We start from the raw sequence: 26,370 nt of genomic DNA on the forward strand, positions 1-26,370 counted from the left end.
ATCTATGGCTAGAACATTCTTGTAAGCAAAGATCCTCACAATCACGCTAGATCATTTCATTTCTTAGGAGCTAATATCCTATGCTAATTAAATAATTTGCCAGCTGTCCAACAATGCTTGCAGCCTCTCTCGGTTGCACTGTCTCGGGATAATGTGCGATAACTATTGATTGCGATGATTTCACCACACAAACACCCTCTTCGCCCTAATATTTTGACAATTAGCAGGCCATTAGCTATTGTGGCAATTGAAATGTCTTACCTTCTCGGCATATATGCTTTGCTCATCTGCTTTGGTAACCATAAGCTTTTCCCCTGCGACATAGAGCCCGCCAGAGTATAGAGGGATTGAATCCTCGAAGCCTCTCAACATATACTGAACCTCTCCTAGTTGAACCTATTGGAACAAGTTTTAGCGGCAACTTCAAACCGGTTAGAGTCGAAAAACTTACATTGAATCCTGTAGTTGTTGCAAGTAGAGCATCGCCTGCTGCTGAGAATATAGCGGCTTTGTCGATTTTTTTAGATCCCACCAGGGTTTGATCAACCCAGCCTACCGTAAGATTAGTTTTGGTGTGTTTATTTGTGCCAATATGCATACCTTGCCAGCTCATCTTGAAAATAAGTATAAATAGACTTGGGAATCTAGGTCGGGGAAAACAGCAAAAGGTGGGTTTTAGTGGCTTGAGGGGTAATCCTTTAATCGAAAGATTTTGAGCCAATGGCAAACTGTAAAGGTCAGGTTTGATCTCCACTGTATCTTACATTTGATCCCTAGACTTAGGGCTAATGTGATTTCCTGAGGAATTTCTTCTAAAACAAGATAGATTGACTTTTCGTTCAATGTAAATACTTTTCTAAGATAAATCTTAAAACATACAAAAGAATCCAAGCAATAGAAACTGTATATTACTATTAGTATATTTAAAAAGCAGATTTGATAAAGTAGACAAAAATCTCGAAATGACCAACCAACCGTTCGTCTTTAATCCTTAGGCCGTGTTAATAAAAGCAAAAGAAGAAATTCCAAGCGGGGTATAGGCCAGGCATTCACAAAAATACCCAATATACCATGAGGTCTCTCTGATCCCCACCACGAGGACCAGAGAGGTCAGGAACCGAGAGGGATCCGGATCTCAATCAAGAGATGGGTCGGGCGTCAAGGCTACTCAACTGATTTACAGGAGAGCCATGAGACCAACAACACCGGCAAGGAGACCAGCAACGGGCTGGACGGTGGAGGCGGCACCGGTGAAGTCATTGGAGGTGGGAGTGGAGCCGTGCTGCTTAGGGGTAGAGGGCTTCTCAGGGGTCTCCGGGGTGGAGGGGGTAGAGGTGCCGGAGGGGTGACCAGCGGGTTTGGTCTCCTTGGGGCTGGAGGGCTTGCTCTCGGCAGGCTTGGAAGCAGCAGGCTTGGAAGCAGCAGGCTGGGACTGAGCAGGGACACCGGGGTGAGACTGAGCAGGGACACCAGGCTGAGACTGAGCAGGGACACCGGGCTGGGACTTAGCGGGGACAGCGGGCTGGGATTGAGCAGGGACACCGGGGTGAGACTGAGCGGGGACACCAGGCTGGGACTGAGCAGGGACAGCGGGGTGGGACTGAGCGGGGACACCGGGCTGGGATTGGGCAGGGACACCGGGCTGGGATTGAGCAGGGACAACGGGGTGGGAGACAGCGGGCTTGGTCTCGACGGGCTTGGTCTCAACGGGCTTGGTCTCGACGGGCTTGGTCTCAACGGGCTTGGTCTCAACGGGCTTGGTCTCAACGGGCTTGGTCTCGACGGGCTTGGTCTCGACGGGCTTGGTCTCAACGGGCTTGGTCTCAACGGGCTTGGTCTCAACGGGCTTGGTCTCAACAGACTTGGAGGGGATCACAACAGGTCCAGTGGGCTTCACAACGGGGGCGGTAGGGCCTCCGGTGGCGGGCTGAGTGGCGTTGTGGAAGGTCAAAGGCTTCTCCTCGGTGCGGACAGTAGTCTTGGAGATGGTGATGGTGCTTGTTCCGGTGACGGGGACGGTCCAAGTCTTAGAGCCAGAGGTGACGGTAGACGAGGTGACTAGAAGTATTGTTAAGAATGTGTTTCAAGTTGTATTATTTGGTGAAATTATAGCGCTTACCAGGGTAGGTGGTGGTCACGTAAGTGAGGGTCTTGGTGGTGCCAGGCTTCACGGGGACGTGGGGCTTGGTGGTGGTGGCAGGGTGCACAGGGATGGTGGTTCCGTTCACCACAGTGGAGGTGTGCTCCGGCACCGGGGTGGTGCAGGGGATGGTGGTTCCGTTCACCACAGTAGAGCTGTACACTGGCACCGAGGTGGTGGTAGGGTGCACCGGGGTGGTGCAGGGGATGGTGGTCCCGTTCACCACAGTGGAGCTATGGTCCGGCACCGGGGTGGTGGTAGGGTGCACCAGGGTAGTAGTAGGGTGCACCGGGGTGGTGCAGGGGATGGTGGTTCCGTTCACCACAGTGGAGCTGTACTGGGGCACCGAACTGGTGGTAGGGTGCACCGGGGTGGTGCAAGGAATGGTGGTTCCGTTCACCACAGTGGAGCTGAATTCCGGCACCGAACTGGTGGTGCTATGGCTGTGCACTGGGGTGGTGGTGATATGGCTGTGCACCGGGGTGGTGGTGATATGGCTGTGCACCGGGGTGGTGGTATGGCTGTGCACCGGGGTGGTGGTGTGCTCATGCACCGGGGTGGTGGTGGTCGAGGTGGTGCACGGGGTGGTCCACGACTCAGTGGTCTTGCTCCAGGAGTCGTGAGTTGAGACGTGCTCGGCTGGCTTGGACCAGCTCTCACCCCAACCCTCAGCCTTAGCAGGGGCAGCAACAGCAGCAGAGGACTGAGCGGAAGGACGGATGAATTCCCCGCTACGAGCCTGCATAAGACCGGCAAAGGCCGGGCTGGCAAGAGCCAGAAGAGCAACAGAGTTGACCATTTCAAGAAATCAAAGTCTTAACAAACAAACTTGGAAAGATAACGAATGAAGAGATGATGATAGAAAGTCTGAATAATGGACAGAGATGAACGATCTTATATGGCCTGTTTGAGATGACTGGTTCCAAGTCATGACGGATATGGGTGCCACGGTCGTGTCTAGGACAGAAAGATAGACCTGATTCGCAATGTCACCATACGAGGCCGGATGCAGGTACTAGGATAGCTCAACCACAGATGGCAAAGGTACAGATGTAAGGCCATTGGATAAAAATTTGTGCAATGATACATTCATATGGCGAACCCAGATGCAAACGTGACAGACTGTAGTATCATTGGGGTGAGTAGTGGAGGAGGTCTCCAACTTCATCCACTAGAGTAACCTATTGCGGAAATATATGAAGAGCTTGGCAATTGCCGGAGTCTCTCACAATTTGCAAAAATAGAGTGAATTACTGGCGTAACTGCAAATTGCTTCATTTCGATGGAAAAGATTGCGTAATTATTGTTTGAAGAGAATGCGTATGTTGGATTATATGGCAAGAATAAGGGCGATTCTGCATGCCCGGTATTAACAGCGCAGTAGCCATAATACCTCTGGTCCCGGAGGTAGTCAACAGTGGGATGGATGGGCGATCATATTTGAACGGGACCACAATTGATATGACAAGGCTCCTCTGATTGGGGGTGGAAAATCCATGGAGACGCATGGGCTTGCAGCGAAAACACTAAACAAGCCGATCAGAAGCAGCCAAAAATCCTCAAGCACGAATAGGGCTGTTTCCTTGGCTCTCTGGAATGTGGGAATGGGATCCGACTGAGTGCAGGGGCGTTCCATTGGTAGGTGTCCTTTGAAAGAATGTACGCGTGAACCCGAAGTATTCCCGGAGCAAGACGATCCCAGCAGGCTCACAAAGTATCCTTCTTGAGGGATTTATCCGGATGTGACCCATCGTGGCATGGACCACTGTAATCAATGACGGGGACATCTCAATCTAGCATTGGACTAGCCCAAGTTCCCACTACGCGACGATGGAGCTTTTGCCGGAAGGTAACAATGGGGTTCCCGTCAGAATTTGATATTGGAGAAGGCCTGAACCAATCCCAGAAGGTGATATCAGCAGCCTGCACGCTCGTAATTTCTTGGAACAGCACCCCTGGAGGGAAGTCTAGAAGTGTCATCCAGGGATCCTGGTGCACGAGAGGTACAGAAGTGGGGTACAGCAGAGATTTTGGCCGCAAGCGGCAAGGGGACAAACTTAGCCCCTCAACATCTTGCGGTTGGGTCTGTAACTGACTCTCCCTAGTAAAAGTGAGGAATAGTGTCGAAGCAACCCATCTGTTTTCGGTCATAGATAGGATTCCAGATTTGGACAGCACGTGATATAGGGCTTAGGGCAGACGCGTGCACGGGGCATCGCGCGTCGCGCGTCGCGCCTTCCTGTTTAGGTTCAATTAAGCCCGGAGAACCTCGAGAAGAGCATTTGCTTTGCTCATCACCAGACTCGCCCACAATGCCTCACTCTGTGCCATCTGGTTCTGCGCAGAATGATGATGAAATGCCGGATGCCCCCCCGGTCGAGACCTCGACTGAAACTAATGTCAGACTCGAGGATATGTTCAATGGCGATGATGACGATGACGAGGAGTTTCCGGCTTCTGGAGATGTGAAGATGGAATCTCCAGCTGCAAAGGAAGAGTGGGTACTCAAATCGCCTACAGTGACCTTCTACTTGACGGCTGACTGAAGGCTCGCAATAGGCCCCCAGCACCGACACCCTCGGGCGTGGACTCGGATATCATGCTCGCCTTCTATCAACGACTTTTCCCCTTTCGATACCTTTTCCAATGGTTGAATCATGGAATTATACCGACGAAAGACTTCGGCAACCGAGAATTTGCACTGACACTGCAAAATGACGCCTATCTCCGATACCAATCATATCCAACTGCTGACCTGTAAGACTTGTTTCAACCTTTTATTATCAAATCCCTTTTAAGCTAACACATGCCCAGGTTCCGGAAAGACATACTTAAGATGAACCCTTCTCGTTTCGAAATCGGACCTGTCTACAGCACCAACCCGCGCGATCGCAAAACGCTGCGAGGCGGCCAAATGAAGCCAGTCTCTAAGGAATTGGTTTTCGATATTGATTTGACTGATTATGATGACATCCGTACATGCTGTGTCAAAGCGAATATTTGCGCGAAGTGCTGGTCATTTGTGACAATGTCAATCAAGGTTATTGACACTACCCTACGGGAGGACTTCGGGTTTGAACACATCCTTTGGGTTTACTCGGGTCGTCGTGGTGCCCACGCCTGGGTGTGTGATCCCCGAGCACGGAATCTACCGGATGATCGACGCCGAGCCATAGCTGGCTATCTTGAGATGATTCGGGGAGGGTCACAAAGCGGGAAGAAAGTCAACATCAAACGACCACTACACCCTCATATTGTACGCAGTCTTGAATTGCTAAAGCACGACTTTGCTCGGACCACACTCATTGACCAAGACACATTTGAATCCGCCGAGCAGGCAGAACGCCTTCTATCCTTGTTACCCGACAAGACATTGAACGAATCCCTACGGAAGAAATGGGAGTCCTCTCCAGACCGTGCCAGCACCAGCAAATGGGCTGATATCGATTCACTTGCAAAGTCTGGTAAGAGCAGTACGCTAAACCCGGCGACGCTCCGAGATGCCAAGCAAGATATTGTCCTGGAATATACCTACCCACGCCTAGATGCTGAGGTCAGCAAGAAGATGATTCACTTGCTCAAGAGTCCCTTTGTTATTCACCCCGGCACTGGTCGTATTTGTGTTCCCATCGATCCTCGCAATGCCGAAACCTTCGATCCTCTCACCGTCCCGACGGTAATGAGCCTCCTGGCCGAGATTGATGAATATGACGCGAAACACCCTGCCGCCACAGCGGAGGCAGATATCCCTGATGTTGAAGGTAATGCAATGAATGGCTCCGACATGAAGGGTGGCCGTAAGGTGCAGGACTATGAAAAGACTAGCCTGAAACCTTATATCGATTTCTTCCGTTCCTTCATCGCAGGCCTCATCAAGGAAGAGCGTGCTGGCAAGCGTGAACGCGATGACAGTGGCCCTGCTGTCAAGGCTGATCCTATGGAATTTTAGCCCCGCCATGTTCATGTTTGTTCCCTTTGCCTAGCTTCCCTCATAGGATTATGACTTTATGCTTTGTTAATCAGTTCCACCGATTTCATTTTGGACTTATATCAAGGGATTCCCCTTTCGAGGAGTTTGGGTTTATTGTGCATGGAACCGAGTTACTTGATTCTACATTTACCACATATCTTGTTCTCATTCAAATCTATACGTTGAATAACGATAATCACTCTGCTGTGGAACTTATCAACCTGCGAGACGTACAAATTAAGCTGGAGGTAAGAGTATAGTCACGTAGTAACTAAGTGAAGTGATTGTATATTGGAAATATTGGTACAAATAGAGTCGCACAAGTAGTTGCATTAAAGCTAACCATGATATGGAGGCACGAGGGTGGTATCTCCATATCAGGCAGACTTCTTATTATCAAATGGCACCTTCGACAGAATTAAGAGGAAATGAGCCGGAGATTAAATGGGGTTGTTAATTTAAGCACCAATGAAGTTCTTGACAGCTAAAGGAGAAAGGCATTGTTAGCACGAGTCACAGAAGCATTTATAGGCAGGGAAACATACTCTCCAACCAGCGCAAGTACTCCTTCTGCTCCTTGACGGAGATGTAGTCAGGAACCATATTAGCGAACTCGGCGTTAAGGCCGCGGTCCTCGAGGTAGCGGTCCCAGAGACCCTGAAGGTCCTCATCGAGGTTCTCGAAGGGAGGACCGGCATAGAGGCTCTGGCGAGCCCAGTCCTTCTCAGCAGTCAGGGACTGAGCGAGCTCAGCCTTGGCGAAGTGGGAGACCTCCTCGATCTGGAACACACCGTCCTGGACAACGGTCTGGATCAGAAGGGCACCGTTGTTGGGCTTCTCAACGGTGATGGTAACACGGGCAGGGAAGCTGGGCTCCGGCTGCTCGATATCCTCCTCAGCGGAGGCCTCGGCATCCTGACTGCGGGACTGGTTCTGGAAGTCCATCTCGTCGGTCAGGGAGGCGTCGTCAAAGTCCTCCTGTTCGCTGATGTTCTGGATATCGGCGACGGTAAAGCTGACACGGATGCTAAACAATCACATATGTTAGCATTCATCATCGACATTGGAACAAAAAGAAAAGCTGGAATGGGGTTATATGAATCGTACTTCTCGGTGCCAAACTTCTTGGTGAGGATAACCTCCTGGTCACCCGCAACATCCTTCACCTGCCACTCGCCGTGCTTAATAGTCTCCTCGATGGCTTCGAGTTGCTCCTCAAATTCGGGGATTTCGGAAGACTTCTCGTGCTTGAGCTCATCCTCGAGCTTGGCGAGAAGCTCGATGTCGACTGTAAAAGAAAATCCAAAATTAACGCCAGGCCACATACAGAGTCCGCCACCAGACAGCATCGGATTTCGGCGGACACTTCTAAATATAATTTAATGTATCTTACCTTCGGATGAAGGAGCCTTGAACATGCTAGAGGTTGAGAAGGCAGCGTAGGCGGGCTTAGTGGCCGGCTTCCAGGATTGCTGCAGAGCGAGCTTGGGGAATGCTGGGCGCATAGCCGAAGTAGCAATGGAGCGCGAGAAAGTGCGCGGGATAGAGCGGGTGATGGTGCGAAGAGAAAGCATTGTGAATGTGGATGGTCTAAAGTTGATGAAGATGAGAGCTTGGGGAAAAAGTAAATGAGCTAAGTAATTACGAGTGCCAAGACCGGCGGTTCTGTTGTGGCCGACTTTGCGCGACCACGCAATGCGATTCAATATTGAACAAAAGGCATATGTAACTCTAATGGACTTACATTGAAGATGACAATGGGTGATTTGGGCTAATTGGAATTCATATCATGATTCGCTCTACTTTGCGTGCTCAAACGGCTGGATGAAAGGCCTGGCACGAGAAACTATGTAGATGGACAATACAACCGCATTGAATTGAAATGGTATGTTCGAGAATACTCGGCTGTACAGAATCTAGAGAAAGAATCGATGTACCCATAATGCGCCAACCCAGTCTTTTTGGACACCAGACAAAAAAATATAGAAAAAAAAGCAATCGTGATCATGACATGCTCTTCGGTGGGAAAGTAGAAGTGAGTTTCTCTCCAGCTTTGGTGAACCGCATGAACTTGATGGCACTGAGACCTGACCAGTGTCCATTCCAGTTCTTCATTGCGGTCATCGCATATTGATCGCCTAGATCGGGCATCCACAGTCCGGTCGAGAATTCCCGATCCTCGGTTTGCACCCGTTGTTTCAAGGCTTCTTCGCGCTTGCTAGGAGGACGTCCTTTCCGGCGTTCTGACTCAAGCTTTTTAATCTCCTCGGTATCACGGTCAATGTACCTGGCTTGGGTTAGTATTGAGTTTGGTGGTGGATCGTTGGTGTTACATACTTGGCGACGAACTCGGAAATTTGTTCGGTCGAGAGAGCCTCGGTAAGCTCTTGGATAGCCTCATAGATGTAATCAATTCGGTCCACTGTTTGGGTTAGTTGGGTGGCCTTCAATTCCAATAGGCGCCTGTCTCACAGTATGGCTGTCTTGTACGATTCACAGTGGCGTTATGGCGGGACAATCGATCGTCGCGAGCACCAGCTTTGCGGAGTCGGTGGGCATCGCGACTGTTCTCATGAAGCGCATTAGTGGAGCTGCGCTTCTTGGAAATCTGCTTGTGCACCTTTTCTAAGGTAACAGGCATGGTTGCGGGCTGATGACAAGAATTACTCTAAACACTCCGCCGTAGATTTCGCTGATAATTTTCGTGGATGCACCGGCATAATTAGGCGGTGACTACGAAATCACCGCCTTCCCCACTCGAGGAAAGCGCGTCTGCGCGTCGAGATAGGGACATTCCAGGAGTTATTACTCCCTCAATTCTTTAACTGAGATTTGATTTGGACCTCGCATTGTATTCCATATTCATTAGTCTCCCACTTTTGGAAATCTCAACTTATGTTATCATTCATTGCTTGAATACGAGGACCCGCCTGTCCCTCGAACGGTGTCCACCATGGGCATTAAAGGTATGTTGCTTTGTGGCTGTCTAGGGGAAGATGAAAGGTGATTTTAACGGAAACAAACAGGACTGCACGGGCTTCTCAAGTCCATTCAGAAACCATGTCACATTAAGAATTTCAGTGGACAAACACTTGGAGTCGATGCATATGGGTGGCTGCACCGTGGAACTGTTGCTTGTTCCGTGGATCTGGTCCTGGACAATCCTACTAGCAAGTATGTCTGTTTGATATCTTCTCCCATGTACTGTTGACTAACAGTGCTATCTTATGGTAGACACATTGATTTCGTCCTCAACCGAGTCCGCATGCTTCTCTTCTTTGGAGTGAAACCCTTCCTCATCTTCGATGGCGATAATCTGCCCAGCAAGGCAGGCACCGAACAGGATCGCCACAGGCGGCGTCAGGAAAGCAAGGCCCTTGGACTGGAGTTACAACGGAAGGGAAGAACGCCAGAAGCTTACCAGGAGTTCCAAAAGGCCGTCGATGTGACACCATACATGGCCCGGCAGTTAATCGAGGAACTGAAACAAATGAATGTGCAGTATGTGGTGGCCCCGTACGAGGCAGATGCCCAGTTGGTGTATCTCGAACAACAGGGCGACATTGATGGAATCATATCTGAGGACTCGGATTTGCTTGTCTTTGGAGCAAAGCGGTTAATTTCCAAATTGGACCAACACGGGGAATGTATTGAGATAAATCGCGCCGATTTTACTGCTTGCCGTGAGGTCAGCTTGGTTGGCTTCAGTGATCCAGACTTCAGAAACATGTGCATTTTGAGCGGTTGTGATTACTTGGCAAACATTCCTAAGCTGGGGCTGAAGACTGCCTACAGGATTATTCGCAAGCATCGAAGTGTTGAAAAAGCCCTGCGTATGCTCCAGTTTGAGGGCAATTTCCGAGTCCCGGTGGACTACCTTGCCAACTTCAAACAGGCCGAGTTGACCTTCCTTTACCAACGGGTCTTCTGTCGCAAAGCTGGAAAGTTAGTGACTTTGACACCACCTGACAAGGATGTGAATTTGGCTACGCTGCCATTTATCGGCGCCGATATGGAGCCGGAAATTGCCGTCGGAGTTTCTCGCGGGGATCTAGATCCAACCACCAAGGAACCAATTATGCTGAAGCCCCTATACGCAAATAGATGGACTCTTGGCATAAATCGCCGTCAGACACTGGGTAGTTCATCCGAGTTGAAGCCCAGAAAGTCCATCAACTCGTTCTTCACCCCGAAGAGGACGCCGCTGGCTGAGCTGGACCCTAACAGCCTAACTCCGTCTCCGAGCCAGCAACGACTCTTGGAGCATAATTCAAACAACAGCTGGCAGGCCAATGCAGCGCCCTTCCGCTCCAACTCGGTCAGATCTACGCCTCTCAGAGCCGTTTCTGACCAAGGCCTCAGCCCTATGGTGCGGAGTGTGGAGCGCTCCTCTTTTCTGGCTCAAAGTGCAAGATCTTCGGCCTTGCAGTCCACAAAGAGACAGAGACTCTGCTCTGAGGTTGAAGGGGATTCTCTACCTGCTTGCTCCCCTGCTCGTAGTCGCTTCTTTGCTCCTACTTCTGAACAAACTAGCCCTAGCGGCCAAAAACTCTCCCGGTCAAAACGGTCACGAAAATCGGTGATAGGTGTCTTCTCTGATGAAATGGCGGAAGACATAATGTCCAGCATTCCCGATCCCAGTACTACTCCTGGGCCTGCCGGGGCTAGTCCCGATAGCAACCCTGAGATATCTGGCAAGCTCAGTGAAGTTGAAACAGCTTCTAATCCCACTCCAAACAAAACCTTGATCTCAGAGCAGCTCAAAATATCTCATAAGAGCCCCAGGGATACCACACCGAACTCTCCAGATTTCAGTCAGGCTCTTGACTATCACGTTGACCGACAAAACTCGAGTGTACTTTCCAAGTTTACTTTTCAAGCGGGACCCAAGCCTGAAACAACCGCAAATAGTCCTATCATGACTAAGGTTCCTGCGATTCCGATATCTCATAGACCTTCAACGCCCTCGACCCCCAGAAGCCCAGCTGCCATTTCACGGAGCAACGTTTTTCAACGACGACTGACACCGCTCCAGCGGATGGGACAATCCGCTCTCAGTCGATCTAACAGCATCAACATTCCCACTAAACTCCGGGATGCGGAAACTGCTCAGCCTCGAACCGAAGCTTCTTCTCCTGTCATACGCAAGGGGTCCTCTTTTACGGGAACCCAGGGCAGCGAAGATCTCATTGTCCCAGACAGTGAGGATGAAGAGGACGAGGACGAACCCAGCACAGGGCACTCGACTACTCTTGATCTCAAACGCTTTTCTTTCGCCGCACATTAGGCTGCATCTCTATTTGATTACGGAGCATTAGGATATGAACATCAGGTCTTGGTATCCGGGGTAGCATTGGACCACCGGTTTGGTGGGTTCCACTTTGGCGCGTAACCTGTGGTGTTGATATTTTTTTTTAATTGGGGTTATTGTTTAACATAGCGTTGGTTAGGTTTGAAAATCATAGCATCTTGAAACATTAAAACGTGCCCAATCCGTAAATTGTACATCCAAGTTAGCGTAGACGGCCCAATATCTAAGAGGCTGGGTGAATCGCGTGGCTTGCGGAAGTGGGGCGAAGGTTATCGGGATCTGCACTAGCACAGATTGGGACTAACACCGCCCAGACTTTCCCGTGTGAGCGGGCAGAATGACCCACATGGAAGGCGGTCTGATCTGGTTACCGGGGAAGCGGGAGAGTAAACAAGAGCGGTTGGCCCAGCCTCCTAGATTTCCTATACTCTTGCCTCATCCCCAGCCTCCAGAGAGATTCAGAGAATCTGTCAATTAGTCTGACGTTGAGTTTTGTGCTTGCTACGATCCCTTCCTTCCCTCCCTTCCATTCTTTCTACACATTCCCTCTCTTTCATATACTTCCCACCTGTACTACACACAGGCGTCAAGTCATATCACATCTCTGACCAATCTGGATAATCCACTTTAGGTGCGATCGGGATTCCACACTATTACCAAATATTTTGGATTATTTTCAAAGTCTTCTCAGCGCTGAATACGTCTTGAACGATCCGATCTCTATCCAACTCTCCACATTCTTCATCTACATTCCAATTCCAACGATCGCGATCTCGATTCACTTTGTTATCACCATCAGACGAGCCAACAAAAGTGCGCCACGGGGTGTACAATTGAGTTCTGTGATCGCAGTCGATTGTGGCAACTCCTTCTCGGAGACCCGAGAAGCGAGTCGAAAAAAAAAGTGAAGGAGTCCGACCTCGAGGTGGTCCTAGTTGAACACAATGGCTGCTCCCTTTGCTCAAAAATGGGCCCGTAAGTGATCACATATAGAGAGTGAGCATACAATGGGATTGTCATTAATTCTTGATGCAGGGTTCATTCCAATGATCGGGTACCACCATGTGTTGATGATCATCATTGCAGTTGCTATTATCTTGTTATGTGAGTGCCTATCTTGGTTAATGCCCTCTGCCGGAATGTAGCTAACTAATTGCAGCACTTCTGTTGGCCGGCTGCTCTTCATCGTCCCCACAGATCCCTAATATCTTCCTTATCTCCTTATACTATGAAAAGTATAACCCCATTAGGGATCTCGCGCAAGTTGACCCAGGTGTTGTGACCGCCCTTTCCAATATCGTCGGGGGCGCAGAGTTGGAAGTCCGAGTGGGATACTTTGGTATCTGTGTCCAGCCCGATAAAGGTTCCTTCATTTGCAATGCCAACGCGACGGCGCTGGCTGAAATTGTTACTGTGGATCAAGATCCACTGAACCTGATCTGGGTTGCATCGACGTTCAAAGATGCTGTTGTGTTCCCCTATCTCCTGTGAGTAACCTGAGCTTTCTTATTGCTGGATAATACTAATTGTTGTACAGAATTGTTGCTGTCATTCTCGCATTCTTCTGCTTCATCCTTCTGGCGACATTCCCTGGCTGGCACGAGGAGGTCGATGACTCTGGATCTGAGCGTGAAGTTAAGCCTTTCCCCTCGCGGCCTGTCTCCCAGGCTGCGCTTGCCCTGATTTTTGTCTCCTCGGTGTTTGTTCTGGTGTCCGTACTATGGCAGCACACAGCGTCTGTCGCTGCCAGTACGATAGCCCAAGACATGGGGAATGGAAGTGTGAAGAGCGGCGTCGGCTCATCTGCAATGGTACTTGGCTGGTTTGGCTTTGTCCTGCTAGTCATAGTAACTGTGGGCTTGCTGGTCATGATCTTGAGTATTAGTCTGATCCGCAAATTGACCGACGAGGAATAATCAAATTGATTGTTCCTCAACGCCGAAGCAAGGAATACTTGCTCTCTTCGCTTTTGTTTTTCTTCTCGCGACTTGCTTACACCTACCTCTTCTTCGCCTACGACATACCTTACCCTTATAACGGGACGACACAAATGGGAAATGAATAATACCTACGAGCACACGACACTGGCTCAATTCACGGAATGGACGGGAACGGAACACACGACACGGGGGACATTTTGATCTCCCCACGGGGAATTTGGGATTTGGACAATTGATTTTTACGAACATATTTGAGGATATGGACCTCGCATGGTTTTCTCGCGATTTGATACGAGTCATCTTTGTCGCTTCATCTCCTCGAGAATCATATTGGCAACTCTGCCAATCTGCCAGGATAGAATGAATGCAATGCCATCGAGTCACATTTTGTACAGATTTCTTTTGCTGGTGTTTTTTCTTTCTTTCTTTCTTCCTTTTTTTTTTGAGTGGACTTTTGTTTTATGTTCAGCACACGGCGTTTGTTTGATCCGGTCATGTATACCACAGCCTCTTGTTTATTCCCACGCTGTGTTCGCCTTTTGCTTCTCACGCAGAACTGCAAATGCTAGTTAGTCCTTATGATACAATGTCAAAAATGATACCAAAGTCAAGACTTCATAACTCAATCCCTGTAAGTGGTCACTTTGCAAATATTAGGAAGTTCTTTCACGATATTTTATGTTTACACCTAGAATATAGGGACCTGTGAAAATCAGGGCGAAAATGACAGCTTCTGGCGCCAGAAACAGCTGTAATTTCCTGTGGCAAGCTGTTCGACCGCCCCATCACCCTGGGCTCATCCATCCATGGATGTTGGCCCTGGACCTCAACAACCTGTTCTCCTCATTTCCACTCACGGCCGAACCTGCGTCTAAAGTGGCTCCCCTTTACAGCAGCTAGAACCCGTTTTCACGTTAACGTTTCTCAGTTAATTCTTGGATCACTATAGGGGTTACTATCAACAACCAGCAGAACGTTGGATGCGCGGGAGACCCGAGATGCTGTGTAAGAAGGTGATTAGTATAATAGTTGGATAGAAGGTATTTCCAAAGGCGTTTCAATGCGGCCATTCTCGTCTCTGCTTCACAGTCTTCTAACCCACATCATGGTTGCCAAGTGGACTAGCCTCTGAATTTTTGAGCTTAGTGCCGTCATCTCTTCTCTTCAGGAATGAGTAGGAGCAGTGTGTACCGATGGCCCCTGTCAAACGTGCTTCAGGGTCAGCTGGTGGAAAAATGGAATACGGGATCGCCCTCCATTCAATGCAAGACATACATGCGGGGAGATCTGTCGCTAGTGCATCCTGTTCGAGAATCTTATTGAAGGTTATTATCCTTGTCTGTATTTGTCGAGTTCTGGTATCGTGTCTTGTCGCTAGGATCCGTGCTTATGATAGCAACTGCATCTTTTTCCTTGTTTTTCAATAGCCGCAAATAGTCAGAGATAGAGCTTTTGTTTACGGTGATATATGCTGCCGCCTGGGTAACAGCTAACGGGAGATATTCCAGCTCCGTGAGAAGATTCGTCACGATCTCGTGGTTGTAAGAAGGACTCTTTCGAACCAATGACTTCCCTAACAACTCCACCGTCTCCTGTTATCTTGTTATCTCAATCACATCGCTGCCCGCCAGGTGTTGCGCTGCGCCTCCATGTCGTGTCATGAATATGGCCAGGCCGTACTTAAAGGCAAGGTCGAGGAAATTGGAAGATGTAGTAAGACTAGATATACAGGCAACGAATGGTATCACCAGTTGGCTAGAGAGGAGACGGACACCACGCGAAAAAAACAGTTCAATTGAGCTACTAGTTATTGCGAGAGCAATCATCTGATAACTTCGCGTCTTCCGTTGGAACATCAGAGGAAAGAGCAGTTTTCGCATGATGAATAAGCTATCTTAGTGCCTGCTCTGTTGCCTCCTGTTACACTGAATGCCTAACTAGTATTTCCATTCCTGACCAAGGCTTTCAACGTCACCCAGACTGCAGCTCTTTATCATTGGGACTATCAACTTTGTCGCCATGTGTGCCACTCACATTGACCTATTCTCTCTCGAGGCTACGCTGGTCCGCAAACTGGCCCCCACCTCCACTACCATGTTCTTGCATAGAGGAGCCAATGCCTTCCAGTCCGTAAGTTTGCTTCTTGCGGCCATGCGCGCCGTTATGCCTGATCTCGGTGTTGGTCTGACCCTGCATCGGTGTCCCTAGGCCGCGGTTCACATCACCCGAGGTGGCTCCTAGTAATGTATCCGCCGCCGATGTGTAGGTGGCGACCTCATCTTCTTCTCCCTCACTCACATTGGGATTGTTGGCTTGGCCGGGAATTGAGGAAATGGGGTTGGGGGTATATGAGTTGCTTGCTGGGGCTGCCCCGGAAGGGAATGGCTGCGCATGGTATTCGGGGTGATAATCAGCTTCATTGATTTTACGACCGAGTTGATGCTGCAGGCTTGGTTAATGCAAAGTAGATGTCGTGAGTGTGCAAGTCAAAACATACACCCTTAGTGGTCATTGGCTCTCCGCGAGGGGCTGTGGGGTTAAAAGCACCCTGTTTGGCATTCGCGGCGTTATTGGCTTTCGAGGAGTGACTCATGCTGAATATATTTCCTTTGTAGGCTGAGAATCAGCAAAGAATCAGACTACAATAATCGTCTTTATATACTTCAAGATTACATACGTAAGTCCCAATGTTTGGAAAATATATATATTTTTTTCAGATAATCGTTCGGAGGCAAGTGTTACAATTTGATGTCATATGCACTTCATCTCTCCACCTTGGAGAACTTGCAGCAATACACGGCTAGAACCTTTCTTATGTCAATTGTGCTAATTTGCTATAATGTGGTATATACCACATAGTTACATCATTCTTGTTCGAAGCAGCCTATGTCAGGCTGCTTTACTTCATTCGAAGAGCGCCGAGACACCATTAAAGTTTGAATAACTGGATGTACTTTGGTTTGACGGCATCAATTGTACCCTAAAACCTGATTCATCCTCCTGGTGGCATCTCTATCAATCATAGGAACCGGAATTTGACCTTTCGTGATGGCCAGACCGACGATAGAAGATCTGAGAAGCTTCTTTCCAATCGAAATGATAATAGGGCGAGATGCTTGTGTCATTACTAAGGACCAAAGACTAAACTATTCTCCTTCAAATAGTTCAACGTACTAGTTCGTAGCGGAAGACTTACATTCAATTGACTTTATGTACAATATTGTGCGTAAATAGAGTGGAACTGCATTACAATAATCAATTTAATGGGTATCATGTATTATTTTCACTCTATAATATCCAGCAACGTTGATAAGCTACGTAGGACAGGACATTTTGGAACATTTGGTATTCTGGTCATACAATAAGCCAGTACCGCTCGCATGAAATACATGGCCCATCACAACAACCCAAACTAAAATATAGTGACTGCTTTGATTTATCTCTTATTCGGTGTCATCAACTTCTAAGGTGCCTGGATTGTGTGCCACCATTTTACCATCCTTATTCTCGAAGCGTACCTGTTCAAAGACAAAATGTCCTCAGCATGCATACATCGAGTCAAATCCCCGGGTCATCTTATTCTACTCACTTTTGGCGGATTTTTCACACCAACCTCTTCCGCTCGTTGCAGATCTGTGATTATCTCTTCCACCTAAACATATTGTGAGAATAGAACTCCGATAAAGAGTTGTCCATAAGTCGTCGTTTACTAACACGTCCTTCATGTGTTCCGCCACGGATTTTGGTAGAAACATAATCGCCATGATCAATAACATTTCCGTATTTGTCTGTGACTTTGTTATCACCCATGATGTTCAGTGTTTCAGGCAAGTATGGAATATAGAGAACAATTCAAATTGAGTATACTAAGATATCGGGACCATAGCATCTCGCTATATATACATATATGGATGGCAGTCTGCAGAATCACAATGATCTCATATGTACATCATCTCCACATGACCGTCTAACTTTGCCGCCGCAAACAGATGGGACTACCAGTACGCCCTGGCCTGACGCCAATAAGCCAGCCTAAGTTGGGTCAGCTTTGGTGACGGAGACCGTAGTTACCAGAGTGGCGAGCTGACCTGGTGAGATAAACGGATGGATAAAGGCACGTCCATGACAACATCTGCAACGTCCATATTGCACGAATATCTTGTTAACTGCGTAGTCAAAATAGAAGATACTCCGGAGCAATCATTATGATATATTTGTAATTCATGACGTGTATCACATCCTGGGAATTCTTCATTGGTTCGTTAGTTCATCCCAAGGGTAGAGGTCTACCCAATCCTAAACATCGAGGAAATGTGAACATATTTCCCGTTTCTCTGCGAGAGAAGTCCCCGAACTTGGTATAAAACCTGCCACCGCACTATTCTTGGGAAAAATCAGGTTCTAGTCACGCAGTAGTCTAACGGAGAGGGTAATGTTTCGACATACGTTGACATCAACATGAGTCGTTTACCTAGACCTCTACGGAATTTACCCAAAATATATTTGTTTTTCCCCATTGAAGTTGACTGCAATATGTATTGGTTCTTTTCATCGATTTTAACCTGGCTTTGGCCACCTAACCCTTGGTCCCCGTATCCCAAATCGAGAGCCAGAATTCATTGTAGGGAGAAAACGACTGCGGAGACGACGCTAGAACAAACTGGAGACATAAATACTCTACAAAGATTCCGATATCGAGTCCACCTGGAAATCAAATATACCCATCCAACTCTAATAAAGAAATTCTTAGACACGGAACAAGACCTCCGACATTACACCCAAGAAGAGTTATTTGTGCTGAGCATGATGATGGATCCGAAAAAACGAAAGCCTTGCTCAATTATGTAAGACAATTTGGATAATTTGGAAACTTACTCAAGAATGGTGGGACCACCGAAGTGAATTTGGAGAAGGGGTTGTGTCGAGGGCATTGGACTTGCGGTGGTCAAATCCTGCATGGTATATGCATGAGGTGCTAGTTCAAGACTATGTGACGAAGCAAGGATGTTGTTCTCGGGGATGTGGATGCTGCCGAACAGCTGGAGGCTTTGAGCTCACCAAAGAGGAAGAAAATGAAATCTACGACGCCCTTGATTTCCAGGCAAATATGAACTTTTACGATCGGATTGAGTTGGCTTCTATCTGGGGACTACACTTGGATAGATATGAGAGCCCCTTTGATCTCATCAAGTCCGGATGTGAACATGATGATGGAAATGACAAGTTATGCAGTAGGAGAAGCACCTTCTGTTAGGGGTACTCCCAAGCCCAACCGCCGTAGAAAGCAAGCCCCACACAGAGCAACAGGATAAAAAAAGGAACGGTTGAAATTCATTTTGTTGGTGTTAAGGTGAAGTTCGACTTTTGTCTAAATCCTTGTTGACTTGCAGCTACGCAACTCTGAGGAAGGCACGCCCGGGTCATTTCTCACATATATATCAACACCGCCAGGCTCAAAGCAAAGTTTATTCAATCATTCATTATGTTCAAGCAACCTTTAGGACAGAAATTTCTATAAGAAAGGCATTTGCCAACCCTTTTAACATTTTGTACAGTACTTCTTCCCCGAGAACAAAATAAACCAGTGCTTCAGACCACTTATATCACACCCTATAGAGAGATAAAGTCCTTGCAGCGGGTGATACCAAGCTGCTGAACCAGGAATTCGTTGACAAACTGGCACTTAGGATCCTGGCGCTTCTGGATGGCCAAGAACTCGGGCAGCTTCGGGAATTTCTCCAATGTGTAGGTAGCATTGGGAGCACTCATCTTGTTCCAATGGGAGCGAACGTTGTAGGTTTCACCAAAGTGAGGGAGGAACTCATAGGCCAACTCCTGATTTTGCCAAAGAGTGGTGAAGTTATTATACTCTTGGATCCAGTCAATCTCGATGACCGCAAAAACACCGCTAGACTCGGGGCCAAGGTTGTAGTTGTTAACAGGGGACATATATGTATCGTCAGCCTTGAGGGTACGGTGCTGGATGACCATCTGCTTGTTGTAGGGAGCCTTCATGCGAGGTGTCTGGGCCTGTTGGAAAATGGTGTAGTTGGTGGCGGCTTCCGCGTACTGCTCGATAGGAAGGAAGTGCTCGATCTCGGCGTAGAAACCTCGGGAACAGACACCCTGGGGAGAGCAGGATGCGGCATCAGTGACTTCATCGTAGCAGATGTACTCCTTCTTGCAGTCACCGCAGCCGTTGGCGCAGTAGTTGAGAGTGCAGTTGCGAACACCGGTATAGTTGGTCGGCTCCCAGTAAGAGAGGAAGTAAGTAGGCTCGAGGGCCCAGCTTTGAGAGTCTGCATCCCAGTCGAAGTGAGGACCCCAGACAGTCATACGGTCATGCTCCTTGTACAGTTGGGCAAGCTCCTTGTACATTATTGAGTAGTCGGAAGTGGCATTCAAAACCTTGGTAGTTTTCTTCAGGAGTTGGGTAGGCTGGACCTTGATGGTCAACTCGGTGATTAAACCGAGGGCACCAAGGCTGATACGGAAAGCCTTCAGTTCTTCTGCATTGTGCTTCTCGTTGATGACACGGAGGTTTCCCTGCGAGTCCAACACCCGCAGTCCAATGATCTGGGTTGCGATATTACCGAGGCTGGATCCAGAACCGTGGGTACCGGTGGAGGCAGCACCGACAAAGTTCTGAACACGCTCAACACCGAGATTGCTAAAGGACAAGTCGTTGGCCTTCAGTTCTTGGACAAGGTCATCGACGTCCCAGCCGGCACCAAAGGTGACGGCCAGATTCTTCTTATCGATATGGAGCTTCTTGAGATTGGTGAGGGAAACGATATAGGTGGGTTTCTCAGTAAGAGTATTGTCGACACAGGTAGTGAGGTTACCGAATCCATGACCATTTCCAACGACCTTGATATGGGAACCCGTGGGGTATTGCTCCTTGAGGAACTGGGCGGTGGCATGCTCATTCTGAGGAGCAATGTGGGCATCAGACTCGCAAGTGACCTCAAACTGCCAGTTGGACCAGCGGTAGGCGGAGCCAGACACTGCGTGCAGTAGCACCAGCAAGAGAGCCAGCTTAGAGGTAAGCATTTTGGAAACTATGGAATCTCTAATGTCAGCAAACTGAGTGGCATAAGAGTGAAATCGAACAAAAAACTGACAGCAAGTAGGAATGCCCGAACTATGTGCGATATCGTCTCACAAGCGATTCTCGCAATAGTAATGATTGAGGGGACTTGTGTTCGTACCGAAAGACGGAGGTCCGTAGGAGAAGAACACAGGCAAGTTATATACACTTGAATTGCCCTATCTTTCAAACATGCCCACTTTCAGGGCCAAGGGAGTGTTTCATCGAATGAAATACTCCACTATCGAGCAAATTTTCTCATTTGGCTGGAGCTTTTTGATCCGTGTCGCCTGTTGTTAAGTTTACTGTCGATCAAATGGGTGGATAGTGATATACCGATGTAGTTCGTGAGGAAAATCAAACACACTCTAATTTACCTAAAGAGTACTGTTGTACATCAGCCCACCAAATGGATTCTCGGATCAGATAACAGAAATTCGAATGGTATCATCGTGGCTTACGATGATCTTAATTAAAGGTATCCACTTTGTGGCTGTTAAACTTAATTCAAAACTCAATTCACAACTTATTTAAAACCTACTTGACACTTGACTTTACCATGTCAATCCTTGGCGCATCCACAGCAATTAATGTGATCCTACCTATAAAATGGATCGTGTGGCAGAGGCTTGGAATTTTCGAAGACCCGCAACTGTCCAAGGTTGGATAGGAAGAGGAGGTACCTATCATGGCCCGTCCTATCCCGGTGAAGAAAGTGCCCAAGTGGCTTCCTCGTATAGAGACAACTTGGAATCCAGACTCTAGAGATTACATATCTACATGTCTAACAACAAGGGGATACGATGTACTTAGTGTGTGTAACTAAGATCTACAGTAGTTGTTATGCTACTCACCGTGGAGTTCGTATCCCCAGTGGCCCACAATTATATTAACCTGTGACAAATGAAACCGACGAACATACCTTTTCTAAGATTATTTTGGCGCTTAGAGACGGTGTATAGGACTTTCCAGACTCTAGAGATTACATATCTACATGTCTGACAAGAAGGGGCTACAGTGTACTTAGTATGTAACTACGATCTACAGTAGTTGTTATGCTGCTTGCCGTGGAGTTCATATCTTCGGTAGCCCACAATTATATTAACCTGTGACAAATGAAACCGACGACCGTACTTTTCTAAGATTGCTTTCGGGCTCAGAGATGGTGTATAGAATTTTCCTAACCTTGGAACCCAGACTCCAAAGTTTACATATGTACATATTGCTTAACAACAAAGTGCTACAATGTAACTCACATGTACGATCGACATTTGTTGGTATGATCCTCGCTGGTGAGTACGTATCTGGCAGCCCACAGTTTTATTACACCCAACAAATGAAGCCGATGAACATACCATTTCTAAGGATAACCTCGACGTCAATGTCGGGCATTTGTACATGATCATCAACGTGCCGTGAAAAACTGCTGATTAAAGCTTTATGTGGATGTAGGAAGAAATCTATATATTCTTACCTCTTCAGCCGTCGAGAGCCTGTACTGCATAGCAACCAATTCAAGGACTTCTTTCTCTTTTGTCTCCCCTCCATTTGAGAGTATAACTCAACATGAAGTCTATAATCTTCTCGTGCTTTCTCATCTCTGTGGCCACATCCAAGCGCTACCTACCCTCCGAGCAGATCGATGTCCAGTCCAGTCTTCTTTCTGACCCTACCCATGTCGCCGGCAAGACTGTTGACTATATAATTGCGGGAGGTGGTTTGACAGGACTGACTATTGCCGCCAAGCTGACTGAGGACCCCAGAATCAAGGTCCTGGTCATCGAAAACGGCTTTTACGAGTCCACCGATGGAGATATCATCGAGGATCTGAACGACTACGGAGACATTTTTGGCACCACTGTTGATCACGCCTATGAAATTGTCCCTCACCCCATCAATAATCGCACCGAGAATGTCCGATCTGGCAATGGTCTTGGAGGATCAACTTTGATCAATGGTGGCTCTTGGACACGTCCCCACAAAGCTCAGATCGATTCTTGGGAGAGAGTGTTTGGCAACAAGGGCTGGAACTGGGATAACATGTTACCATACATGCAGAAGGTCGAGATCGCTCGTCCTCCAAGTGATGTTGAGATTGCCGCTGGCCACTATTATAACTCTACCTGCCACGGAACGAATGGCACTGTTCATGCTGGTCCCCGAAACAACGGAGAGCCCTATTCCCCAATAATCAAGACATTGATGGATACTGCCAAGGGACGTGGTGTTCCTACCCAGCTGGACCTCCACTGCGGTATTCCTCGTGGTGTTTCTATGATTCCCAATGGGCTACACGAGGACCAGATTCGCTCGGATGCTGCACGTGAATGGCTTCTGCCCAACTACAAGCGCCCGAATCTACAAGTCTTGACGGGACAGTTTGTTGGAAAAGTCCTCATCAATCAAACCGCCACATCTGGCGCTGTTTCTAGTCACAAGGCCGTTGGTGTAAACTTTGGCACCAACAAGAATGTCAACTTTAATGTATACGCCACGCACGAGGTATTGCTAGCTTCCGGCTCTGCTGTCTCCCCCCGAATCCTAGAATACTCAGGCATTGGCTTGAAATCTGTGCTCGATGCTGCCGGTATTCAGCAACTTGTTGACCTCCCTGTCGGTCTCAACATGCAGGACCAGACAACCACTACCGTGACCTCCCGTACCAAATCTTCCGGTAATGGTCAAGGTCAAGCCGTCTACTTTGCTACTTTCAACGAGACGTTTGGGGACTACGCTCCTCAGGCCCACAAGTTACTTAATACCAAGTTACACCAGTGGGCCACCGAAACGGTGGCGCGCGGTGGTTTCCATAATGTGACTGCTCTTGAGGTCCAGTACCAGAATTACCGTGATTGGTTGGTCAATGAAGAAGTTGCCTATACGGAACTGTTCCTGGATACTTCTGGCAAGATCAACTTTGACTTATGGGATCTGATCCCATTCACCCGTGGTTCTGTGCATATTGAGGGGAAAGACCCCTACCTGCGACGCTTTTCCTACGACCCCAAATTCTTCATGAACGATCTGGATCTTCTTGGCCAAGCCGCTGGATCCAAGCTCGCACGCGAAATCTCCAACACTGGCGGTATGCAGACCTACTTTGATGGCGAGACTACACCTGGCGACAACTTGGAATATAATGCCAACTTGGACCAGTGGGTGGATTATGTCAAGCAGAACTTCCGCGCCAACTGGCATGCTGTGGGCACCTGCTCGATGATGGCAAAGGAGCTTGGTGGAGTTGTTGATTCTGAGGCTCGAGTGTATGGTGTTGAGGGCCTTCGCGTGGTTGATGGCTCAATCCCGCCGACTCAAGTGTCCTCCCATGTCATGACTATCTTCTACGCCATGGCTTTGAAGATTTCCGATGCCGTTCTGGCCGACTTCCATGCTAAGTCTTCGAAGAACTGATAGCTGAAGGTTTAGGATCGATCAGCTCGAACGTGATGCACTTAGGTACCCAGGCAATTAGGCAGCAAGGTGCAGGTTGTCAGACCTCTCTCTTTGTCATAATGAAGCATACAAAGGGCATTTTACTCCATGGCAGTATGTAGATTCAGGAATCTATAACAATCTTGCTTCTCCTTGCTCTCTGTAGCCACGTAGAGATCTCCATGGACTAGAATGTATTTCCCAATGGCCTCGAAGTCGTCATCTCTTTATAAGCCTTTCCATTAGAGACTACAAGTTTTCAGTGCAAGCCGAACCAAACTTGGGCATAATAAAAAATCGTAAAGTTACAGGTAATACTGCAGAAGAGTCTGTGGATCAGCCTTCCGAAACCCCGGCTTTGAGGTGCCCGAATACAGGTTGAATATCAATAGTCCATGGAGTAACCCCCTCTTCCACCACCATTTTGTCCACCCTTGCCGTCATATGCGCCATCATGTCCATTGCTATGGTCATCCAGCGACCTGTACTGGTAGTATTCACCTCGACCACGACCTCGGCCTCGGCCTCGGGTGTTGTTACCGCGCCCACGTCCGGGACCTCGGCCACGACCACGATGAGCTCCTCTTCCTCGCGGACTATCATCATACTGGTGACGTCCATCACCTCCGCCGCGCTGAGAAGAGTAGTTGCTGCGGCCATGAGATGGGCCCTCAAAGCCGGTGTTTTGACTGGGTGGCCAGACGACATCTTCGTCCTCCTGCTGGAAGCGTCTTTTTTGACTCCTGTTCAGGGGTTGCTCGCCTTGCCGATGTTCTCCGGTGTCTTCAACTCGTAGGACAACTTTCTCGCCGACCACAGTCTCAAACATCATGGCCCTGTCCGCCGGAATGGGGTGCCAGTTTTGGATCTTCCCTGCATCGATGAGACGAGCACCTTTCCGAACAGCCAGTACTACAATTGGCAGTGGGTTCTCAGTGTGATATGCTTCTGTCGCTGGGATAGGCGCCACACGGGCCGCCCATATCTTGTTCTCCAGGTTCCCGGTTCCGGTAACCTGCCACTTTAGTTTCTTGCCCATGCCTCCAACCTTGTCCAGGATTGAACGGGGCGCTGGGCGTGGGGTAATTAGGATGCTGTTAGCCATGTACTTCAGGTCATTTGATTCCGCAAGCCCTGGGGGGAGCAATGGAGCCAGCAAATTCTGCATCATGCTGTTTGAAACCTCTGGAGTAACCAGATATCCCGTGTAGAAGACAACTCGCTTGATATACATCCGTCCACAGCGGCTCTTGGTTACGTTCAAAGCAGGGTTACGCAGCGTGAGGTTGTGGGCATTGACCATGCGCTGCACCTCAGCAGTCTCAGTTACAGGGTCAAGGTATGTGCAGCCCTCAGTTACCTGGATGACTTCGGCAGTAATGGGCATTCGTTCAGTAGAAGGTCCACTTTGAAGGTCTCTGTTCAGACCTTCAAAGAAGTCTCGGAACCCTTTCACACTAGCAGAAGATTAACATCTTGGTATGCTCAGATTTTCCAATTCGATTGGTGGGGGACTTACTGCCTGACACGGTCCTCGTAGACGCGGATTTCCGCAGCCTGCTCGTAAGTGAAAACAAGATCCTCAAGGAAGTTCTGTTTGAAGTTCATTGTCGTCGCAAACCGTTGACCATTTGGGCCAACTTCGGGTTTGAGACCAATGAGATCAAATTCAAGACTTTGACTGGCGACCATCCGCTTGATAATTTCTGAAAAGCCGGCCTCACTTCGACCGGTCAGCAACACCGTGAGCGCATCTTTCTGCTCCATGCTATTCCTGACCAAACTAAGCTTCAAGGAGTCAGTTGAAACGCCCGAAAGATGTAATGTATGATAGATGGCACACAATTTGCTCATTCCACCAGCTTTCCCATTTGCGAGGCTCTTCTATCTCGATGCCTTTTCCTGTAGCGGCGAGAATGTTGGGGTCGTGCCACCATCCTCCAGTTGCGAAACTATCATTGGTCTGAAGGAAACCGATTGAGGAGCCATGCCATAATTGCGGATTTGGTAGGGGACTTAGAAATACTGCGAGTGCGGATGTTAGCGGTCGATTGTCGGATCATCCTAAGCTTGCATATGCTCACAGGTGTTATCGAAATCGTAGACGTGAATTGCGCGAATTTGAGAAACAGCTGTGAAGAAAAATCTTGTTAGAGGCATGGCAGGGCAATGGACTGTAATGAGAGCTAACCTGGCAACTCCTTGTTCACAATAGACCAACGCCGCAGTGAGGTGATGGTATGCGGTGGGCGATGAATCCCGCTTCCTGTGCTGTGCGTCATTTTGGTAGAGCCGAGGCGGGCGAGTTTTTCTGAAACGACCGCTTTGGCAGACCGCATTCTATCAGGTAAAGGAGAGAGAGAATGTTAGCGCATAGTTGGGAGAGAAAGAGAGTTGAAGTCGTAAAACGAGCAAGCGCGGTGACGGAGCCTCCGAGAAATCGGTTTTGCCGCCGAGAACGCGATAAACGTGACAAACGTGACTTCA

General features: G+C 48.5%; 12 protein-coding genes across 12 annotated transcripts; 4 read left to right on the forward strand and 8 right to left on the reverse strand.

The window, feature by feature from the left end:
* Positions 1 to 70: 70 nt before the first annotated feature.
* N7537_009473 (profilin) lies at positions 71 to 613 on the reverse strand (the record flags this gene model as incomplete). Its single annotated transcript, XM_056900527.1, has 4 exons — positions 71 to 205; positions 262 to 396; positions 452 to 552; positions 601 to 613. 4 exons carry the CDS (start codon positions 611 to 613, stop codon positions 71 to 73), a joined length of 384 nt encoding a protein of 127 aa, XP_056749195.1.
* A 564-nt stretch (positions 614 to 1,177) lies between these two features.
* Positions 1,178 to 2,939, reverse strand: cspA (putative cell surface protein; the record flags this gene model as incomplete). Its single annotated transcript, XM_056900528.1, has 2 exons — positions 1,178 to 2,058; positions 2,120 to 2,939. 2 exons carry the CDS (start codon positions 2,937 to 2,939, stop codon positions 1,178 to 1,180), a joined length of 1,701 nt encoding a protein of 566 aa, XP_056749196.1.
* Positions 2,940 to 4,452: 1,513 nt separating this feature from the next.
* Positions 4,453 to 6,089, forward strand: N7537_009475 (DNA primase subunit PRI1; the record flags this gene model as incomplete). The annotated part of the gene is made up of 3 exons (XM_056900529.1): positions 4,453 to 4,637; positions 4,700 to 4,897; positions 4,955 to 6,089. The coding sequence occupies 3 exons, from the start codon at positions 4,453 to 4,455 to the stop codon at positions 6,087 to 6,089; spliced, it is 1,518 nt and encodes a 505-aa protein (XP_056749197.1).
* A 479-nt stretch (positions 6,090 to 6,568) lies between these two features.
* N7537_009476 (MAM33 family protein) lies at positions 6,569 to 7,684 on the reverse strand (the record flags this gene model as incomplete). The annotated part of the gene is made up of 4 exons (XM_056900530.1): positions 6,569 to 6,594; positions 6,656 to 7,137; positions 7,218 to 7,398; positions 7,504 to 7,684. 4 exons carry the CDS (start codon positions 7,682 to 7,684, stop codon positions 6,569 to 6,571), a joined length of 870 nt encoding a protein of 289 aa, XP_056749198.1.
* A 430-nt stretch (positions 7,685 to 8,114) lies between these two features.
* N7537_009477 (translation machinery-associated protein 16) lies at positions 8,115 to 8,751 on the reverse strand (the record flags this gene model as incomplete). Its single annotated transcript, XM_056900531.1, has 3 exons — positions 8,115 to 8,397; positions 8,448 to 8,532; positions 8,583 to 8,751. 3 exons carry the CDS (start codon positions 8,749 to 8,751, stop codon positions 8,115 to 8,117), a joined length of 537 nt encoding a protein of 178 aa, XP_056749199.1.
* Positions 8,752 to 9,063: 312 nt separating this feature from the next.
* On the forward strand, positions 9,064 to 11,397 carry N7537_009478 (putative exonuclease; the record flags this gene model as incomplete). Its single annotated transcript, XM_056900532.1, has 3 exons — positions 9,064 to 9,076; positions 9,137 to 9,284; positions 9,345 to 11,397. 3 exons carry the CDS (start codon positions 9,064 to 9,066, stop codon positions 11,395 to 11,397), a joined length of 2,214 nt encoding a protein of 737 aa, XP_056749200.1.
* Positions 11,398 to 12,281: 884 nt separating this feature from the next.
* Positions 12,282 to 13,337, forward strand: N7537_009479 (Fig1 domain-containing protein; the record flags this gene model as incomplete). The annotated part of the gene is made up of 4 exons (XM_056900533.1): positions 12,282 to 12,396; positions 12,457 to 12,525; positions 12,581 to 12,908; positions 12,959 to 13,337. The coding sequence occupies exons 1-4, from the start codon at positions 12,366 to 12,368 to the stop codon at positions 13,335 to 13,337; spliced, it is 807 nt and encodes a 268-aa protein (XP_056749201.1). The 5' UTR covers positions 12,282 to 12,365.
* A 2,064-nt stretch (positions 13,338 to 15,401) lies between these two features.
* On the reverse strand, positions 15,402 to 15,954 carry N7537_009480 (uncharacterized protein; the record flags this gene model as incomplete). The annotated part of the gene is made up of 2 exons (XM_056900534.1): positions 15,402 to 15,803; positions 15,859 to 15,954. 2 exons carry the CDS (start codon positions 15,952 to 15,954, stop codon positions 15,402 to 15,404), a joined length of 498 nt encoding a protein of 165 aa, XP_056749202.1.
* Positions 15,955 to 16,804: 850 nt separating this feature from the next.
* N7537_009481 (hypervirulence associated TUDOR domain-containing protein) lies at positions 16,805 to 17,171 on the reverse strand (the record flags this gene model as incomplete). The annotated part of the gene is made up of 3 exons (XM_056900535.1): positions 16,805 to 16,879; positions 16,951 to 17,013; positions 17,076 to 17,171. 3 exons carry the CDS (start codon positions 17,169 to 17,171, stop codon positions 16,805 to 16,807), a joined length of 234 nt encoding a protein of 77 aa, XP_056749203.1.
* Positions 17,172 to 18,971: 1,800 nt separating this feature from the next.
* On the reverse strand, positions 18,972 to 20,414 carry N7537_009482 (FAD linked oxidase N-terminal; the record flags this gene model as incomplete). The annotated part of the gene is made up of 1 exon (XM_056900536.1): positions 18,972 to 20,414. One exon carries the CDS (start codon positions 20,412 to 20,414, stop codon positions 18,972 to 18,974), a length of 1,443 nt encoding a protein of 480 aa, XP_056749204.1.
* Positions 20,415 to 22,017: 1,603 nt separating this feature from the next.
* Positions 22,018 to 23,862, forward strand: N7537_009483 (GMC family oxidoreductase; the record flags this gene model as incomplete). Its single annotated transcript, XM_056900537.1, has 1 exon — positions 22,018 to 23,862. The coding sequence occupies one exon, from the start codon at positions 22,018 to 22,020 to the stop codon at positions 23,860 to 23,862; it is 1,845 nt and encodes a 614-aa protein (XP_056749205.1).
* A 406-nt stretch (positions 23,863 to 24,268) lies between these two features.
* N7537_009484 (rRNA 2'-O-methyltransferase fibrillarin-like protein) lies at positions 24,269 to 26,222 on the reverse strand (the record flags this gene model as incomplete). The annotated part of the gene is made up of 5 exons (XM_056900538.1): positions 24,269 to 25,340; positions 25,403 to 25,671; positions 25,727 to 25,908; positions 25,968 to 26,015; positions 26,075 to 26,222. The coding sequence occupies 5 exons, from the start codon at positions 26,220 to 26,222 to the stop codon at positions 24,269 to 24,271; spliced, it is 1,719 nt and encodes a 572-aa protein (XP_056749206.1).
* Positions 26,223 to 26,370: the final 148 nt, after the last annotated feature.

This window comes from Penicillium hordei (assembly GCF_028827395.1).
Source record: "Penicillium hordei strain IBT 12815 chromosome Unknown utg000005l_segment0_segment0, whole genome shotgun sequence".
NCBI classification, from domain to species: domain Eukaryota; kingdom Fungi; phylum Ascomycota; class Eurotiomycetes; order Eurotiales; family Aspergillaceae; genus Penicillium; species Penicillium hordei.